We start from the raw sequence: 20055 nt of genomic DNA on the forward strand, positions 1-20055 counted from the left end.
CAAGAAAAAACCCTAAGGGTATCCTTAAGGAACTTAAGGCTGTTATTAAGTTTTTCCCCTTAATTATCTAAGTGTTCCCTTAAGCGTTGCTACGAAGTCCTTAGTGACCATTTCACCTTAATAAATTTAAGGGACCAAAACAGCCCCCTTAAGTCAACTTAAACTCAAAATATGATGGCTGATTTAGTGTTAATTGAAGAAGAGAAAATACCAAGGCCTGTGTTTAATGATCGTAATAATCCCTTGGAGACGATGAATGCTATGCAGTTATTGAGAGAGTATTGGTTTGACCGCCAGTCAATCCTTCGTCTCACCGCGACACTTGAACATGACATTGAGCACCAAACCCGGCGAAGTTACGCAATTCCAGCACTGCTTCAAGTTTTAATTGCCTTGCAGTTTTTTGCTTGCGGTACTTTTCATTCTGTCATCGCCGACGTCTTTAAAGTACACAAATCTACTGTCTGCAGAACTGTACATCGAGTGGCCTTAGCTCTGTGTCACCAAATTGACAAATACGTACAATTTCCTTCCAAAGACGAAGAGGATCCAATAGCGGAGCGTTTTTTTGCAGTCGCTGGATTCCCACGCATTTGCGGAGTATTAGATGGAACATACGTCCGAATTCAAGCCTCACCAATATGAAGATCAATTTGTTAACCGCAAAAACATCCATTCCATAAATGTCCAGCTAATATGTGATCCAGACTGCAAAATAACAAATGTTACCGCTGAGTGACCTGGGAGTACCCATGACGCACGCGTGTTATCAGAGTAAAATTTATCGCAGTTTTGAGAATAAATCACACAGGGGCTTACTTTTGGGGGACAGTGGTTATCCCTGTCGTTCATGGCTGATGACACCTTTCAGGAATCCAGTAGGAGATGCACAGGCAAAATTTATTTACTTCAGTTAAGTTGTTTATGGATAAATAAATAAGCATACAATTAGTAAAAGTAAAACTGAATATTTTTACAATAACATTGTTCCATACCAAGCGCGATACCTTTTTGATACAATTTATCAGGCACGAGCATGAACGTTACTCACCGGTCTTTCCGGATTCTTTTTTATTGTTTGCTATTTCTTTTCTTGAACTCACCACTATGTTTTTATACTTTTTCATAACTTCTTCTACTGTTCGCTTGACAGCAAGATTTCTTGCATTTATCTTTTCTGTTATCTCCTGCAAGGCTTTCGATTTGTGCGAATGAGTGACTGATGGGTTATAGCGGCTTTGGAGAATGTTTTTTCTTTTTGTGAATTCTTCTAAAAGAATTGCCTTTTTGTCCTCTGTCGTGTTTGGTTTACGTTTTTTTTTGTTTTCTGTGATGTTTGTACTCTCCATAGCACAAATATATTAATACAAGTGTGATTTTAGCAAGGGTTTGGCTTTGTGGTTCGTTCATAGACTGTATAAAAACATGGAGGTAGTGTCCGTGACGTCACCCGTAGACTCCTGAAGAGAGTTTTTGAAGCCTAAAGTGTGTAGAGCGCGCTGTCGCCATCTTGGCAGCGCGTCACAGCACGACTCTCCCAGACAATCAAAAATGGGCAAAAAGGCGGGAGCTAGTTGCTGTAGCCACGCCCACCTAGCGGGACGGCAGTGTCAGCAGCGGCAATCTCCCTGTCACTCAAGTGGCTACGCCCTTAATTATGCAGAACTTTAACTCTTAATATAATTTAATCGGATGAGTTATAAAAAAAATTCACCCCCCTCACAGTTGTCATGAAGGGCAAAATTAGCTATTTAGACCAAAATCATTTTTTGAACCAGGCTGTAAACATGTTTTTTCCTGCTGTAAAGTTGGGCATTTTAACACTGGGAGTCTATGGGACTGACTCCCTTTTGCAGCCAGCCTCAAGCGGCCAGTCGATGAATTGCAGTTTTAGTCACTTCCTTACTGGCCTCACGAGAGAGAGCGGGAGGTTGGCGCTCGGGTTCGTTAAGTTCTGTTTACTGTTAGAGGTAGTAACTATAGCAACCGCGGCGATCTTTGCCATATGTTGTCAGAAACTGCTGTGAAACACTTAGGTAAGGGTGACAGTTAAGAGGTTTCTTGCAACGCTCTTAATTAAATCCCTTTTCTCAGGAATTTTTTCTCCCTCAGGGAAACCCTCACTTAAGGAGTTTTATGCAACCGGGCATTGAACTTTAAAGTGCCCTTTTTGACCCACTTAAGTGGGACTTAAGTACTTACTTTTATTGTCTTTGAAATATTGTTAAAGTGTACTGATGAAAGCATTTATGGTAAGCTAACTTCAATATAATTTCTATTGCAATTTGTAGGACATGAATTTGAATATATTTGACCGATGAAAAAATGGTAGCCTGAAGTCAAAAATATTAAGCATACGAAATTAACTTAAATACATTAATTTATACCTAATTTTCTTTTAGCATTTATTGGTTAATCAGGTAGAAATAAGATTTTTAAGTTAACATTTGCAGGTTATCACTTTTTACAGTGTAATTACACGTTTGTAATGATGAAGTTGCAATTTACCACATTAAAAATATATTAACTTTAAATGTAACATCAAATAACACTACAGGTGAAGTCATAATCAAGTAATTTACTTGTGCTTTAAATTTGTTACAATAATAAGCAATTATTTAAAAGTACTAAAAGTAAAACCTGACATTATTGCAAAATGCACTTAAAATTGTACTTGTGTGTTAAGATAAGTGTGTTCCTCTTATTTCATTAATAGCTAGATGATATTTCTAAGATTTTAAGTGCACTACAAGTGCATATTCAATGCAATTACACACAAAGCAATCAACCCTCTTATACATTAAAGAAGCAGAGACAGACTAATGGTTAACAGAGCGCATGCAGTTACTTGTTTCGCTTCATTGTGCTCATGGTTGTCCTGAACTTTACACTTCTTAGAGGGGAAAAAACGTTCTCAGCTTACAATTTGTATTTTAATTAGTACTCTGTGTTCTGTAATTTTTTAGAGCTGCTTTTCTCTTTGGTTCTGACTGTCTTTATGTTGAGTCAACTCTGTTTGTACCTCTTTGAAATTTCACGCCATCCCAACAAAATAAAATTGATTACATCTTGCTTTTTAAGCTATGAAAGTTTCTGTGGCCTGGCTTTGACTTTGTTCAGCCTAAGGCTGTGGAACAATCTTAGAAAACTGGGGTTTCCAATGGAGAAAGACAGCAGGAAGAAAAGAGGAGAGGCCTTTTAAAGAAAAGATGTTAGTGAGTAAACAAAGACGGACTAAATCCAGATGTTTTGATGCTAGGAACAGACCCACTGTGACCCAGTGAGCTCAGATTCACAGAAATGTACTGCACAAATCCATTGCGTGTTTCATTGTTCTGCTTCAAGATGATTTGAGCCAAAAATAAGGTTAATGTATTTTGTTTGATGAAACAAATTTGATTAATAAAATAAAGTATGTTTACGGTCTGGAAGAATGTTTTTTCAATTGGAGTTGATCATTTTGAGTGAGTAATAGTGTCTGAATGAAGCTGGAAAGCACTTCTCATGGTCTTGAGTCTCTGTTTTAATGGCTCATTAAACCACAGGTGCAAGAACTGACCCTCTCTAGCAGTGAGTTCAGTGCTGACTGATGAGACAGCCTCAGTCTCCAGACTCCTAGAGATCACTTGGGGTCAAAGGTCATCTTTGAAGTTGACGTCTCACCTCAGTGGGACTGGGCTCAGGAGTATTTCCCCTATCACTCAACAAATATGGTGTTTTAGTCTCAACCTGAGGAGAATCTGATTTCCGAATTCCTTCTTTTGCAGGTTATTTGTTATGGATTAATGGAAAAAGTTGCATCTCATTTTTCTATTTATGCCATTATTAACTTGTGAATATCATAAAAAATAAACATCATCATCATCATATTTCATCTCAATATTACACAAACAAATAATAATAATATGTATTTACATTTTTACATTTTCATTTAAAATAGTAAATTACTGGAAGTAAATGTTATACATACATTATATATAATAATTGACTAATATATGTAATGTAAACTATACTTGTCACGATCGGTGTTACAGAAAACACAGGAGAGGGAACCAATCGCAGGTAAGTCATTTATTAAAGGGTAATCCAAAAGGGGTAAACAGTCCAGGCCGCTGGACCGGTGGCCAATTTGGGCATTGGCGCTGGGTTAGCGGCCATCTTGTGCTGTGGCGCTGTACTGACGGCCATCTTGTGCTGTGGCGCTAGGCTGACGGCCATCCTGGGCTGTGGCGCTGAACCGACGGCCATCTTGGGTTGTGGCGCTTGGCTGGTTGCCATCCTGGGTTGTGGCGCTTGGCTGGTTGCCATCCTGGGCAGTGGTGCTGGGCTGACGACCACCCCGCCGGAAGAGACAGGAGTGGCTGGGGCATCCCACCGAAGCCGATGCTGCAGGTAGCGCACGAATTCCCAGAATTCCAGTGTCTCTAACTGCGCCATCTCCTCCTGAGACACTGGATCATCCAGCCCGCCATTGAAATAGTCTTTGAGGGCCACATCGTTGTAGCCCATGACCTCTTCATTTCCCTCTAGGCGGAGGGCGGTCAACCTAAGATACTTGGCTAGCCGCTCCGCCATCTTGGCTGGGGAACGGAAAAATGACATGCCGTTGGTTCCTAGAAAGACGGAGTCCTTCTGTCACGATCGGTGTTACAGAAAACACAGGAGAGGGAACCAATCGCAGGTAAGTCATTTATTAAAGGGTAATCCAAAAGGGGTAAACAGTCCAGGCAGGGTCAAAACCAGAATATCCAAATCCAAACAAGACACGAACACAAGGGCTGACGGACATGAGTTTCAAACATTAAACAAGGACTCCGTCACACAGACTCAGACAGACCGGGTATAAATACACAGAAGGATAATGAGGGAACAGGAGACAGGTGGGGAACAATCAATTACTCAACAAGGAGGAAGGTGACCAAATAAGGGAACAGGAAGTGATAAGGTGACAGACACCGTGAGAAAGGAGGACATCTAGTGGAACCCCAGATAACACAACCCAGACACTGTGACAATACTAGTATATTATTTAAAGGAGCATTTCACCCGTGGGAACATTGATCTTCATTGAAAGTGGGTCATATATGTAGTCGAAATCTATTAAAACTTTCGAATTTGGTGCCTTTTTGACCGAGTTATTACAGAAAGTAACTTTAGGGCTCATTTGTATGGAAAGCCACAACTCCCACAATGCAACACATTTGCACAGCTCCACAAGCCACTCCCACTAATCCAGAACACCGCTGTTAGGCTGTTAGGCGATATTGTCTACAAGACATTGAGGACACAGTTAGCGATGTATGGTATTTACGTGCCACAGTAGTAAACAATGCCACAGTAAGCTTTTTGTGCATTAAAAAAGGTACTGCACAAACAGTTACAGTTGACGTTACGTAACTTATTAACCGGGAATCATTTCGTGATAATAATGCTTGAAGAAATTGTATACATTTCACGAAATGAATAATAAATTAAATTGAAACACTTATTTTAAAGTTAGACGTCCATTTGTCCCTGCAGGCTTCGGCTGGCGTTTCCAGTTTACCTTCGGAATTCTGAAGTATGTCTCCAGGACGCCTCTGTCCATATGCGGGGCGAAACTAGGATGGTTCACAACGCAAACATCCGTGTCCTTGTCTGCCTCAGACATTTCTTGGAGGAGAAATTGGCATCTTTCAAATTCTTTCAGCAGACGGACTCGAGCTCTGTGTCCGTAGGCGCACAACGAGAGCACAGGCACCACCAGTCCGCACCAGCTCGAGCACGCCCGGGCTCCTCGGACGCGACAGGCAGGTCTCCGGCCTCGGCTGCAGCCGCCGCCTCCTGTTCCTCCATCAGCCTCAGCTGCTCTGCGCTATATTGTGGCTCGTATAGATAGCCACGAACATCTGTTTCGAGCAACAGACTTTGAAAATCCTCTTCTTCCATATCATGATTTGTTTCTCCAGCCATTCTCGTAAATCTGACTCCATAAGCGCTTGTTAGCTTAGCTACATAGCTTCCAAACAAGATGGCGGATTTTCATTTTCGTTTCTTTAAGTTTAGTCCCACCCACTGATCTGTAATAGGCCTGTAGGGTGAGTGGGTCCCACCCCCTGGAATAATAAGCTAGTGTCTGTAGTCTCTACACTTTTCAATGAATTTTGACTTCCTGCTTATTATGACGCAAAATGACGATTTTTACGTCATAATAAGCAGGAAGTAAAACAATTAAATCCTTATTTCTCCCATCTCAGGGAAAAACAAAGGAAAAATCCATGATCATTATAATATATGACTGGGTTTCTAACAATACAAAGCTAAATGCAAATGGATGAAGTGATCCTTTAAATTGCTTGTATGTATAGATTATTACATACAGTAAATTAGTAAATTAATGGATTCTCAACCTTTTTTGGACCTGTGCCCCCTATTATTAATATTATTTTTTATTACTATTACAATGTTTTTTAAATACTTTTTAATCTTTGATATTTTTTCATTGTTTTTTATTTTTATTTTAAAATGTTTTAATAATAATAATTCTGAATATATTAACTATTAATATATTTAATTAATATTATCAACATATTTTTAAATTATATAATAAATAATTAATTTCCTTCGTATTATCTCATTAATACCACTAGGCTCATTTTATCAATAGGCTTTATTTCCTTTATGCAGTGACGGACCGTATAGGACCTTTTTGTTTAGGCGACAAAATAAAGTGTAATACTATTTTTGTTTTCTTTTCAGATATCACATCTCATATAATGATTAGCAAGAGAACAAGATCCTGATCCTTATGACTGTCTTACCTTAGTATCAAGACGAAGTGGAGATGACTTATGAAAATATTGACTGGACAGAGCGAGATCAAACAACAGAGGTTCCTCCAGTAGATTTGTTCATTTCCTCACTGCAGAGGTCCTGATCCACTCAGACCCAACACAATGACTGCAAAACACAGGATATATTTGTCTTTCCTCTTGATGGGTCTCTTCCAGCAGATTCAGGGCTCTCTGGTAAAAACCAATCTTGGTCTAAAGGTGAAGCGAGGCCAGTCGGTCTTCCTGCAGGAGGAGGATCTGCAGTTTCACATCCGTAGAGCCAAGGACGCCTGCAAGCTGGAAGTTGTGCTGAATGAGCCCATGACACAGAGGGTCGGCACACTGACCCCTCAGGTGAAGCCCCTTTCTGCATGCATTGAATTATCCACTAGACATTCAGTGATGAACATGCAAATACAGTTTCCATCTGAGAGCATCTGACATTTGAAGAACTATCCTTGTGAATATGAAGTGTGCTTAATTGTTTTGAATGTGCACTTGTAGTGTACTTCAAATCTTATATTTTTTAAAAAAGACTTGCAGATAGTATTGATATTAATGAAAGAACAGGCCACTTCTAAAGTTTAATATATTTTAAGTTTATTCAATTGCATCTTCATTATTGCAAATATGTAGTTACAAATGTATTTAAATACATGGCATACCAGTTTCAACAGAAATTGCATTAATTGCATTTTTTAGTTCAGTTTATTTTAGTTTCTGTTTGTTAATGCAGGCTGTCAAGTAATTTTCTGTTCTTTCTACTACTATTTCACATTCGCCAGGTTTTCGACTGTCACTTCTTGGCTGATGAAGTGAAATACACTCATAATGGATGTCCGATTTTAAAAGAAGATACTGTTAAACTTCGTCTCTACAGGTCTGTTTTGCATGTTGTCGTAAACTTTGATATTATTAAGACATCCAGTTCGAAGTCAGATAAAATGTAAATATCATACTTTGACTTGATCTATTTTTGTTGTGCTGTCTAAATATGTATATTTCATGTAGATTTGTGGTTTAGATTTACAGAGACCGAGACATACAGTGAGCTGTTCTCCCTCCGTGTTGAAATCATGGAGCCGGACTGTAATGTGATTAAGTTCGGATCACAGAATCTCGAGGTGCCAGAGTTTTATGGCCTCTCCAGTGTTCTGGACGGCAATGTTGTGTCCTTCCACTATGAACACAGACATAATATTGAGTGCACAGTTCGGGTGACAACTCTGGAGACGCATCTACCTGTTCACGGTCAGCTAGTCACTGGGGAACCGGAGGAACCAGAGGGGCCGAGAGGAGATGAACCTGATAGCTTTGTTTCTCTACGAAGACAGCTGGGTAACATCATTACAAACAATTTACCAGTTTTCCCCCTGTTTAAATTTTTTATTTTATTGTTATTTACAGTTTACTGTGTGCTAAAATTATATACTATAATTTTATAACACACACACACACACACACACACACACACACACACACACACACACACATATATATATATATATATATATACAACCCGAATTCCGGAAAAGTTGGGACGTTTTTTAAATTTGAATAAAATGAAAACTAAAAGACTTTCAAATCACATGAGCCAATATTTTATTCACAATAGAACATAGATAACATAGCAAATGTTTAAACTGAGAAAGTTTACAATTTTATGCACAAAATGAGCTCATTTCAATTTTGATTTCTGCTACAGGTCTCAAAATAGTTGGGACGGGGCATGTTTACCATAGTGTAGCATCTCCTTTTCTTTTCAAAACAGTTTGAAGACGTCTGGGCATTGAGGCTACGAGTTGCTGGAGTTTTGCTGTTGAAATTTGGTCCCATTCTTGCCTTATATAGATTTCCAGCTGCTGAAGAGTTCGTGGTCGTCTTTGACGTATTTTTCGTTTAATGATGCGCCAAATGTTCTCTATAGGTGAAAGATCTGGACTGCAGGCAGGCCAGGTTAGCACCCGGACTCTTCTACGACGAAGCCATGCTGTTGTTATAGCTGCAGTATGTGGTTTTGCATTGTCCTGCTGAAATAAACAAGGCCTTCCCTGAAATAGACGTTGTTTGGAGGGAAGCATATGTTGCTCTAAAACCTTTATATACCTTTCAGCATTCACAGAGCCTTCCAAAACATGCAAGCTGCCCATACCGTATGCACTTATGCACCCCCATACCATCAGAGATGCTGGCTTTTGAACTGAACGCTGATAACATGCTGGAAGGTCTCCCTCCTCTTTAGCACGGAGGACACGGCGTCCGTGATTTCCAACAAGAATGTCAAATTTGGACTCGTCTGACCATAAAACACTATTCCACTTTGAAATGGTCCATTTTAAATGAGCCTTGGCCCACAGGACACGACGGCGCTTCTGGACCATGTTCACATATGGCTTCCTTTTTGCATGATAGAGCTTTAGTTGGCATCTGCTGATGGCACGGCGGATTGTGTTTACCGACAGTGGTTTCTGAAAGTATTCCTGGGCCCATTTAGTAATGTCATTGACACAATCATGCCGATGAGTGATGCAGTGTCGTCTGAGAGCCCGAAGACCACGGGCATCCAATAAAGGTCTCCGGCCTTGTCCCTTACGCACAGAGATTTCTCCAGTTTCTCTGAATCTTTTGATGATGTTATGCACTGTAGATGATGAGATTTGCAAAGCCTTTGCAATTTGACGTTGAGGAACATTGTTTTTAAAGTTTTCCACAATTTTTTTACGCAGTCTTTCACAGATTGGAGAGCCTCTGCCCATCTTTACTTCTGAGAGACTCTGCTTCTCTAAGACAAAGCTTTTATAGCTAATCATGTTACAGACCTGATATCAATTAACTTAATTAATCACTAGATGTTCTCCCAGCTGAATCTTTTCAAAACTGCTTGCTTTTTTAGCCATTTGTTGCCCCCGTACCAACTTTTTTGAGACCTGTAGCAGGCATTAAATTTTAAATGAGCTAATTAAGTAGATAAAAGTGTAAAATTTCTCAGTTTAAACATTTGCTACGTTATCCATGTTCTATTGTGAATAAAATATTGGCTCATGTGATTTGAAATTCCTTTAGTTTTCATTTTATTAAAATTTAAAAAACGTTTTAATTTAATTCCAACTTTTCCGGAATTCGGGTTGTATATATATATATATATATATACACAATAGTATTTTTTTGTTAATATTTTCAACTAGCTTTTTAGTTTAAATTGAAATGTTGTTTTTTTTTCATTTGATTTGTCATTTTTATTATTTTTTTAAATATTTATATTTAACTTTAATACATTTTTATTTCAGTTTTAATTTTAGTAATTTTAGTACATTTAGTTAAACTACATATCAATTTCATTTCATTTGTTTGCCAAGGCAACATTTCTGATTTTAATTTTAATTTGATTTTTAGATCAAAATCTGTTGATTTTAAAACAGATCTTTAATATATAATTTTATTTATTTTAAAATTTATATATTTATCTTATAATTATTATTGTTTTTCATCTAATATTACAATTTTATTTCAGCTTTTTAATTTCCAACTTTTCTAATTTTTATTTAAATAAATAAATAAATGAGAAATGATATTAATGATGCAATTAAATATATTTATTTGCAGACAGTTTTTGGATTAGAGGGATGATAATAGAATTCTGGAGACAACTTGTTGCAGTTTTGCTGATACAGTAGCATCACATTTATTTGTTTGTTCATCTGTTTATTTTATATATTTTATTTGTTATGTTAAGTTATCGTTTTAGATTTTCAGAATAGATGAAAATACTTTACACACTTGATATATACTCTGTATACTATGAACATTATAATATAACGAGAGAATTTTCATTAATTTCACAACCTAGTTTCATATTTAATATCGGGGCATTATTGTCTCTGCCTCCCTGCAGATAATAAAGCCAGAGCTCATTGTAAGAGTGACGAGTGTCTAAAAGGTCTTAAACTGCTGAAGATCACCAAAGTAGCATGCAATGATTTCCTAACGATGGGCATCCGTTACCACCACATCGACCCTCCGTCTCCAGACATAGACTACATCGCTATTAGACTGGACCTCACAGACACCCGCAGCAGGAGCATCATCCAGGTGCTCATTATCAGATTAAAGCATCTTCTTATTAATGGGTGTTTTCACTATGATTTTGACACCAGTTTTGTCCGTCTCCCATTCAGTCCGAGCAGGTCTGGATCCCAGTAACCATTAAGGACGCAATGCCCAATCAGCCGCCCAAGCCTGCTTTTATGTCCATGTTCATCTTAGAGGTGGATCAGTTCATCCTGACTCCTATCTCAACGGCAGCGCTGGACGCAGAGGATGATGAGACGCCCAAACAGCGGCTGGTGTTCAACATCACTAAAGCCCCTAGCGAGGGCTTCATCACTCACCTGTCTGACCACACCAAACCCGTCACCTCCTTCACCTGGACGGATCTCAACGACATGCTGATCAGCTACCAGCCTCCGAACTCCAGCCACACACAGCGCAGGAACTATGAGGTCCTGAAGCACACTTCAGCATACTATTAAAAAACATGGAAATACAGTAATTTACTTTAAAGGAATATACTTAAGTGTGAACTGAATGAAATATTTTCCACATTTAATTGCATGTTATTTACAATTAAATGAAAATGTTGTCATAGTTGAAACTTGTTTTAAATGCAGTTGGAAATTAAGAGTGCTTTTATGACCTATTTTAAGTAGGACTTTATAGGATCTTTATATGCAATTTCATAATTTCTTCTATTGTCTTTGAAATATGGTTAATTAAAGTGTTCTACTGAATATGCTCACCACCATTTATGGTAAACTAAAATATATTTTAATTTCTATTAAGACCTGTATACCATATAATTGTAATTATACATTTGTAGTGATGACGTTTATTTACAGTATATTAAATACAGTATTTTAACTTGAAATGTAATATTGAATAACACACTACAGTTACAATTATACTTTGCATGTGCTTTAGTATGTTAGTCAACACATACTGCACTTCTTTAAAATACAACAAAAGAATATTATGTTATTGAATTAAAGTGTATTTTATGTTTTAGTTTGACATAGTTATAAAGTGCTTTTTAAAAGTTTATTAAGAGTGTTAAGAAACATATTAATGAAAGTGTACTCCTCTTAAGTTGACATTTCTTTTTCATTATTTCATTATAATATTATATTATAAGTACAGGTTTTCAAAAATATACTTGTTAATCTTTACACAAATACACAAGGACACAAATGCATATTCAATACAATTAAGCACACTTCTTTTTCACAAGGGAACTGTACTAGCATGAACATTAAACAGAAGTTTAATTTCTACTAGGTGGAGTTTGAAGTGCATGATTTCTACTTTGAGAAAAGCCAGCCTGTGATTGTGCACGTGTCAATCAGGACAGCTGATACCAATGCGCCACGAGTATCATGGAACATGGGTCTGTATTGTGCATCCTTTTCATATACAATATACAATAAACACAACGTTTTTTTTAAGGTTTGGAAAAGAAAAAACTTCCACTTGTGTCATCTCTGATTACTTTGTGCCACTATTAAGTTACCCTGAAAAGCATGCCTCTGTAGTGTGCTTCACTATGTAGAATGTTTGCTTGTAGTGTACTTAAATTCTTAAAAATACATATATTGAAAAAAACTTAACTGTGCTTAATAAAATTTTTAAGGAAACAACTGGCCATTTATGGGATGTGCATTTAAAGAAAGACACTTTCACGACTGCTTTTATCACAGTGTGTGTTTTTAAAGTAAATTTAAAAGTACATTTTAAATCATTGTTTTGTCACCCTTTAAAGAATTGCACTTATTTTTAGACAAACCACCATAAATGCTTGTCAGTACATTTAGCAGTACACTTCATCCATATTTCGAAGACAACAGAATTATGAGACTACATATGAATATAATATAAATAAATATAACATTTAAATAAATATGCACTTAACCCCTACTATAGTAGGCCCCACATATGATTGTAAAGCGCTTTGGGTGTACATACAGCAATACACAATAAAGCGCTATATAAATGCTTCATTCATTCATAAAATATTCTTAACTTCAGCCAATTGCATTTAATATGAAACTATATTTTCTCCTTATGTCGGTCGTATTAAATAGGCCTCAGTCTGCTGGAAGGTCAGTCTCGTCCAATCACATGGGATCAGTTTCAGATTGTGGATAATGACAACCTGAAGGCAGTGAAGATCATCACTGTAGACGGCCTGCAGCACGGGAGACTAACGGTTAGAGGTACACATGCAGATGACTGTTCCTGAGAAATTAATCTATCAGTCATATCACTAAACTGTATGTTTATCTGTATGCAAGGTGGAAAAGGTTTCATGTTCACTGTGAAGGATATAAAGGACGGCGCGGTTCGCTACCACCACGATGACAGCGACACGACTAAAGATTACATCGTCTTCCGCATTACTGATGGCTTGCATCAAACCAGACACAAGTTTCCCATCAGCATCCTGCCCAAAGATGACAGTCCGCCCTTCCTCATTACCAATATGGTGCTGGAGCTGTCTGAGGGCCAGACGGCTCTTCTGAGAGGATCTATCTTGCAAGCCTGTGATTTGGACTCTAGTGATGACTACATCATGTTCAACATCACCAGATCTCCAGAAGCGGGAGAGATCATGAAGATGCCTGGTCCTGGCATCACAGGTAAGGAAATCGTTGAAGGGAAAGCTTTAAGTCAAAGCTTCTTTAAAGAGCCTTTTTATAATCTGAAAAAAACTTATTTTGCCACAAAGATGTTAAAGGTTCTTTATAGAACCATTTTGACAAATAAAAAGTTGGCATCATGAGGCACCTTTATTTTTAATAGTGTAATTCAGTTTCCTCAGGCGTCCTTTAAATACTCCTTTATATTTGTGCAGGATATCCAGTGACCCGTTTTCTTCAGAAGGACCTCTTCCACTCCATCATCTACTATCAACACTCAGGCGGTGAGGTGTTTGATGACTCTTTTGAGGTGGTGCTGTCTGACTTTCATGACCCTCCCAATCTCTCAGAGCCTCAGGTAATTTCTGGATATCATCCATCGATTGATGCAATATCTCTAACATTCTTCCCAGCGAACAACTTACAACTTTCACTTAACGTTTTTTAAAAAAGTTATATAAATTTTAGCACAAAACATACCTAAACTAATGTTTATGGAACGCTCTTACAACCTTATTAATATTTGATATACGTTGTCATAACGTTGAGAGAAAACATTCTTAGAACAGCATTTTCGGAACATCCTTGTGATACTATTTGTACTTGAAGAACGTTCTGAGAAATGTTTTTTGTAACCTCTAAATAACATGATCATGATATTTTAACGTTCTTAGAATATTAAAAATAAGCATAAACATAAAATTTTAAGTGAGAATAAAGTTTGTAGAACATTGTATGAAACTTTTTTTGCGGCAAAAATAGGTAACATTTTAACGTTCTTGGGCTATTAAAAATAGAGTCAAATAATGTATTTAAGGTGAAAATAAAGTTTGTAGAACGTTGTCGGACACATGTTTGTAACCTTTACTAAATAACTTTATAATCCCAACAGGAAGACTACATTTCAACGTTTTTAGAATATTAATCAATAAACGGCTAAATAATGTTATATTTGAGCTGAAAATAAAATGGGAAGAATGTTGTCAGAAACATGTTTGTATGCTTTAAATAATATTATGTTTAGGTGAAAATAAAGTTAGTACAATGTTTTAAGAAACATTGTGTAACCTTTAAATAACGTTATAATCACAACATGAAAACTATACATTTCAACGTTCTTAGAAGAAATAAACTGTTAAATAATGTTATGTTTTAGGTGAAAATAAAGTATAAGTGCAACATTCTAAGAAACATTTTTGGAATCTTTAAAATGTTTTATTATCAAAGCAAAAAAGCTGTTATTTTAACGCTATTAGACTATTAATAATAAACAGTCAAATAACGTTGTATTAAAGGTGAAAATAAAGTTAGTAGAATGTTGTCAAGCTTTAATAAATAATATTATAATCCCAACATGAAGACTACATTTCAAAGTTCTTAGAATAGTAAAGATAAACATAATATATATATATATATATATATATATATATATATATATATATATATATTTAAAATAAAGTAAGTACAACATTGCAAGAAACATTTTTGCAATCTTCAAATAACTTTATTATCATGGCAAAAAAGCTAATATTTTAAAGTTATTAGACCAGGTGTTTTAAGAAACAGTTTTGTAACCTTTAAATAGTGTTATAATTATAACAAGAAACCCAGACATTTTAACATTCTTAAAATAATAAAAATAAACAGTCAATGTTATATTTGAGGTGAAAATAAAGCTGGTAGAATGTTGTCAGAAACATGTTTGTAATCTTTAAATAACGTTATGTTTAGGTGGAAATAAAGTTAGTACAACATTGTAGGGAACATTTTTGGAATCGTAAAAATGTTTTATTATCATGGCAAAAAGCTGATATTTTAACGTTATTAGACTATTAATAATAAACAGTCAAATAACGTTGTATTTTAGGTGAAAATAAAGTTTGTAGAACGTTGTCAGAAACATGTTTGTAACCCTTAATAAATAATGTTATAATCACAACAAGAACACCATACATTTTAATGTACTTAAAATAATAAGCAATACATGGTTAAATAATGTTATATTTTAGGTGAAAATAAGTTGGGAAGAATGTTGTCAGAAACATGTTTATAACCTTTAAATAACCTTATAATCACTAGAAGAAAACTATACATTTTAACGTTCTTAGGATAGTAAGCAATAAACGGTTTAATAATGTTATATTTTAGGTGAGAAGAGTTGTAAGAAATGTTTTTTTAACATTTTGTAACCTAAATAGTATTGTAATCATCTCAAGAAAACTGGACACGTCTGGTTCTTCACTAAGGAGGTGATCTTTGCAGGTGATTGTGATTGAGATCCAGCCAGTCCCTGATCAGCCTCCACAGGAAGCCCCAGGTGTGACCAGGCACTTGGTGGTCAATGAGACAGATGTCATCTACTTGACCAAGCAACAGCTGCACTTTGTGGATCTGGAGTCTCCAGATAGTGAGCTCACGTACACCGTCACCACCCCACCTTTCTACAGCACCACCTATAGGTACAAAATGAAACTACTCTGCATACTGTAAGAATCCCTTTGTTACCTGTTACCTGCATCTTACAGTGTGACTTGTATGAGTTATATGCAGTATTGGGGGTAATGCATTACAAGTAACGCGAGTTACGTAATCAGATTACTTTTTTCAAGTAACTAGTAAAGTAACGCATTACTTTTTAATTTACAAGAAAATATCTGAGTTACTTTAAAAAAAATAAATAACGCCAGTTACTTTGTATTCCCATTTTTTGACTGACAAGCCTCCTGTTCCCATATTGGGAGAAATCGGAAGTATGGAGGCGTTGTGTGCACTGTGTGAACATTTAGTGTAGACTAAATGTTAATGTGCATTAATTCATCCCACTCACAAAAAAACAAAAAACAAAACAGATTTAGTATTCATCAAAATTAATCAAAACAGTGAAATGCAAACTCAGAATATGACGCAAACCTGTTATAACTAAATATATTTAATAACACAAATGTATCTATTCCCATTTTATTAACAGTTTCTTTGCTGCTGACCTTTAATGATCCAGTTCAACCATACTAATAATTAAAAAATGACTTTAGATAAACTAACAATTGTGCTTCATTGTTTTTTTTTTTATTGCTGAAGAGTGTTGAACCTTCTTCTCCTGTGTTCTACTGTACAGACGTGAATTTACTTTTCCTTCAGCCTGAGGTTTATTCATTACACTTTTTGGTGTGAAAGGGCTTTTACATTTGCTATAAATAGAACTTCTTATATTAAAAACAATAAAGCCCTGCTCATATTTAAAAAGTAACGTGAAAGTAACGCAAAAGTAATGTAACACATTACTTTCCATAAAAAGTAACTAAGTAACGTATTTAGTTACTTTTTTAGGGAGTAACGCAATATTGTAAGGCATTACTTTTAAAAGTAACTTTCCCCAACACTGGTTATATGTTTTCATTTTTACAGTGGCCCTGATGCAGGAAGGTTATTTCTGGTTGACAGCATCCCAAAATTTACCAAGGACCCAAATGCTCCAATGCTGAGACTTTTCACTCAGGTAAATACTCAGTCTGAACTAGGGTTAGACGTTTTATTTTCTGAAGTGTCTGAAGCTGTACACGATCCTCTCTTTGTAGCATGCGGTCAACTTCATGAAGGTTGCTTACATGCCCCCCATCCTGGACATCGGACCGTTCCCTCAGCACATCCAGTTTGTCCTGTCAGTGACCAATCAGCAAGGAAGCACGACCGCTGGAATCTGCTTCAACATCACGGTTCTGCCGGAGGATAACCTGGCACCAGAGGTACAGCAGCCCTCATCGACCCAAACCAGAACAGATAATCATTATAGGGCTTGCTTGTGGTGCTAATCGAGGAGACTTGTGAATATCTGTGAATATCTGATACTCATGTGATGGACATTAGTAATGGACTAGAATATCACCGTAGCGGTTCTCGACCTTTTTGACTGCAAGGCACCTATTATTAAATATTCAAAGCCATCTTCTGCTGAAATGAAAAAACGTACTCGGTTACTAAACGTAACCTCGGTTCTCTCTAGAAGAGCGAACGAGTACTGCGTCTTAGCTAAGACGCTACGGGAAAAGTCTCTTTTCACGAAATACTGAAGCAAAAAATTATCCTTAATTTTGTATTTTTCTAAAGCGCATTTGCAGCAGTACACAGCCATAGGCGAGACGGCTCGTTCGCTCATTGGCTTGTTCTGCGGCAACTGCACAGCCTATCGAGCGCGGGCTGATGCAACATCAGACCAATAAGGGCGCTTCGCGCCCTTCTTGCCACTTCCCGCCGAAACGGGTGTGGCCCAACCTATAAAAGGAGCTCGAAAAGGCTGACTCACCTGATTTATTTCATCGCCGAAGTGAACCAGAGTGAATCGTGCGCACAGCAGAGAACGCAGTACTCGTTCGCTCTTCTAGAGAGAACCGAGGTTACGTTTAGTAACCGAGTACGTTCTCTTACGAGAGCTCTCTCGTACTGCGTCTTAGCTAAGACGCTACGGGAACCCAATGTAAAACGCAGTGCGCGCAGGGATCACACACCAATAAACCTGAAGCAACGGTCAGGAATTACAGTGCACAGTCACCTGAGGGACTCACAGAGAGTCCAGGACAGAAAAGGGGAAAAGCCCTCCGTCCTATATCTAGCAGCATCCGTAGATGCGGCAATATGACATCACACAGCCGAGGCAAGGCCTGACCAATGTGGCAATGCGGGTCTTACGCAATACTGCCCATATAACAGTCGGCAGCGCATAGCGCCCGTGAACTCAGAATTCCCCTCAGGGCCCTGATTCGACTATACCGACAACAGCCTTGCTTGCAAGGCGGGTACCTCCAGGTTATAGAACCTGATAAATGTAGACGGCGAGGCCCAACCTGCCGCCATACATATATCCTGCAAGGAGATCCCAGTAGACCACACCCACGACGAGGCGACGCCTCTTGTGGAGTGTGCTCTGACGCCCAACGGGCACTGAAGGCCCCTGGAAGCGTAAGCTAACGCTATGGCGTCAACTATCCATCTGGATAGAGTCTGTCTCGAAACAGCCATTCCCTTGGAACGTCCACCGAACGAGACAAACAGCTGCTCCGTCTACCGAAAGGCAGCAGAGCGAGACACATAAGCTCTTAAAACCCTGACAGGGCAAAGAAGACTCGAGTCTCCATCCTCCCCTGACACCGGCAGGGCAGACAAGACAATAACCTGAGCCCGAAACGGTGTGTTGAGGGATTTCGGCACATAACGGTGCCTAGGTTTGAGTATGACCCTTGAGTCATTGGGCCCAAACTCCAAGCACGACTGGCTCACCGAGAGCGCGTGCAAATCACCCACACGCTTCACAGAAGCGAGAGGCAACAAGAATACTGTCTTGAACGACAGATGCTGAAGGCTAACCGATTGGATAGGCTCAAAAGGGGGACCCTTCAAGGCCTCCAAAACCGCCGCGAGGTCCCACATAGGGACTGACGGAGGTCTGGGAGGATTCAGCCTCCTAGCTCCTCTGAGGAACCGGATGACTAAATCGTTCCTTCCTATTGACAGACCGGACGCCGTTTCAGAAAACGCCGCGATGGCCGCCACATAAACTTTGAACGTGGATGGGGCTCTGCCCTTATCCAACAGCTCCTGTAGGAAGGAGAGGACCTCCGTCACCTCACAACTAAGGGGTGAATAACCTCGAGCTGTGCACCAGCTGGAGAACACCGACCACTTCGAGGCATACAGACGTCGTGTCGACGGAGCTCTAGCCTGAGTGATGGTATTTAGCACTCCCACTGCAAGATCAGCGGGTAACCGTTGAGCGCCCACACATGGAGGGACCACAACTCCGGTTGAGGGTGCCAAATCGAGCCCCTGGCCTGCGAGAGGAGGTCCCTCCTCAACGGTACCGGCCACGGGGCGACATCTGCTAACTGCATCAAATCTGGGAACCATGGTTGGTTCTTCCAAAGAGGTGCTACAAGCAGTATTGAACATCTCGTTTCTCTCACCCGTTCTATCACCTGCGGAAGGAGGGAGACGGGAGGGAACGCATAAAGCGGGCAGCACGGCCATCTCCGTGACAGCGCGCTTTCGTTCTTGGAAAAGAACGCGGGGCAGTGAGCGTTTTCGTGGGACGCAAAGAGGTCCACCTCCGCCATGCCAAATCTCTCCCACAACAGCCGGACTGTTTGCGGGTGTAGAGACCATTCGCCCGTAGGAACATTGCCTCTGGACAGCCTGTCTGGACCCAGATTCTGCAGTCCAGGCACATGCACTGCTCTCAGCGAGCGCACGTTGCGCTGAGCCCAAACCAGGAGGCGTTCCGTCAGCCTGCACAGGTTTCGGGACCCGAGACTGCCCTGGCGATTTATGTAGGACACCACGGACATGTTGTCCGCACGGACTACGACGTGGTGATCCTTGATATGGGGACAAAAGCGCGTCAGCGCGTTCTCCACTGCCAGCATTTCCAGGCAGTTGATATGATGGAGCTTTTCCCGTTCTGACCATAGGCCAAAGGACGGTCTGCCTTCGAGCAGCGCTCCCCATCCCGAAGTGGAGGCGTCCGTCGACACTATTTTCACACTCGGGGAAGTCCCCAGGCTTAC

General features: G+C 38.9%; 1 protein-coding gene across 2 annotated transcripts in view; it reads left to right on the forward strand.

Annotated features, from left to right (window-relative positions):
• frem1a (Fras1 related extracellular matrix 1a) overlaps positions 1-20055 on the forward strand; it is a 42865-nt gene that overhangs the window by 4879 nt on the left and 17931 nt on the right. For both annotated transcript variants that reach the window (XR_009427482.1, XM_059538665.1), the window contains exons 2-13: positions 6739-7166; positions 7598-7692; positions 7837-8150; positions 10705-10901; positions 10988-11311; positions 12144-12252; positions 12947-13078; positions 13157-13501; positions 13717-13859; positions 15764-15960; positions 16907-16997; positions 17077-17244. Coding sequence is in view for 1 of the 2 variants with exons in the window: in XM_059538665.1 (XP_059394648.1) it covers positions 6936-7166; positions 7598-7692; positions 7837-8150; positions 10705-10901; positions 10988-11311; positions 12144-12252; positions 12947-13078; positions 13157-13501; positions 13717-13859; positions 15764-15960; positions 16907-16997; positions 17077-17244 (2346 nt within the window). In the remaining variant the exon portion in view is untranslated. The remainder of the gene's footprint in view (positions 1-6738; positions 7167-7597; positions 7693-7836; positions 8151-10704; positions 10902-10987; positions 11312-12143; positions 12253-12946; positions 13079-13156; positions 13502-13716; positions 13860-15763; positions 15961-16906; positions 16998-17076; positions 17245-20055) is intronic.

Source organism: Carassius carassius, chromosome 3 (genome assembly GCF_963082965.1).
Source record: "Carassius carassius chromosome 3, fCarCar2.1, whole genome shotgun sequence".
Lineage (NCBI taxonomy): Eukaryota > Metazoa > Chordata > Actinopteri > Cypriniformes > Cyprinidae > Carassius > Carassius carassius.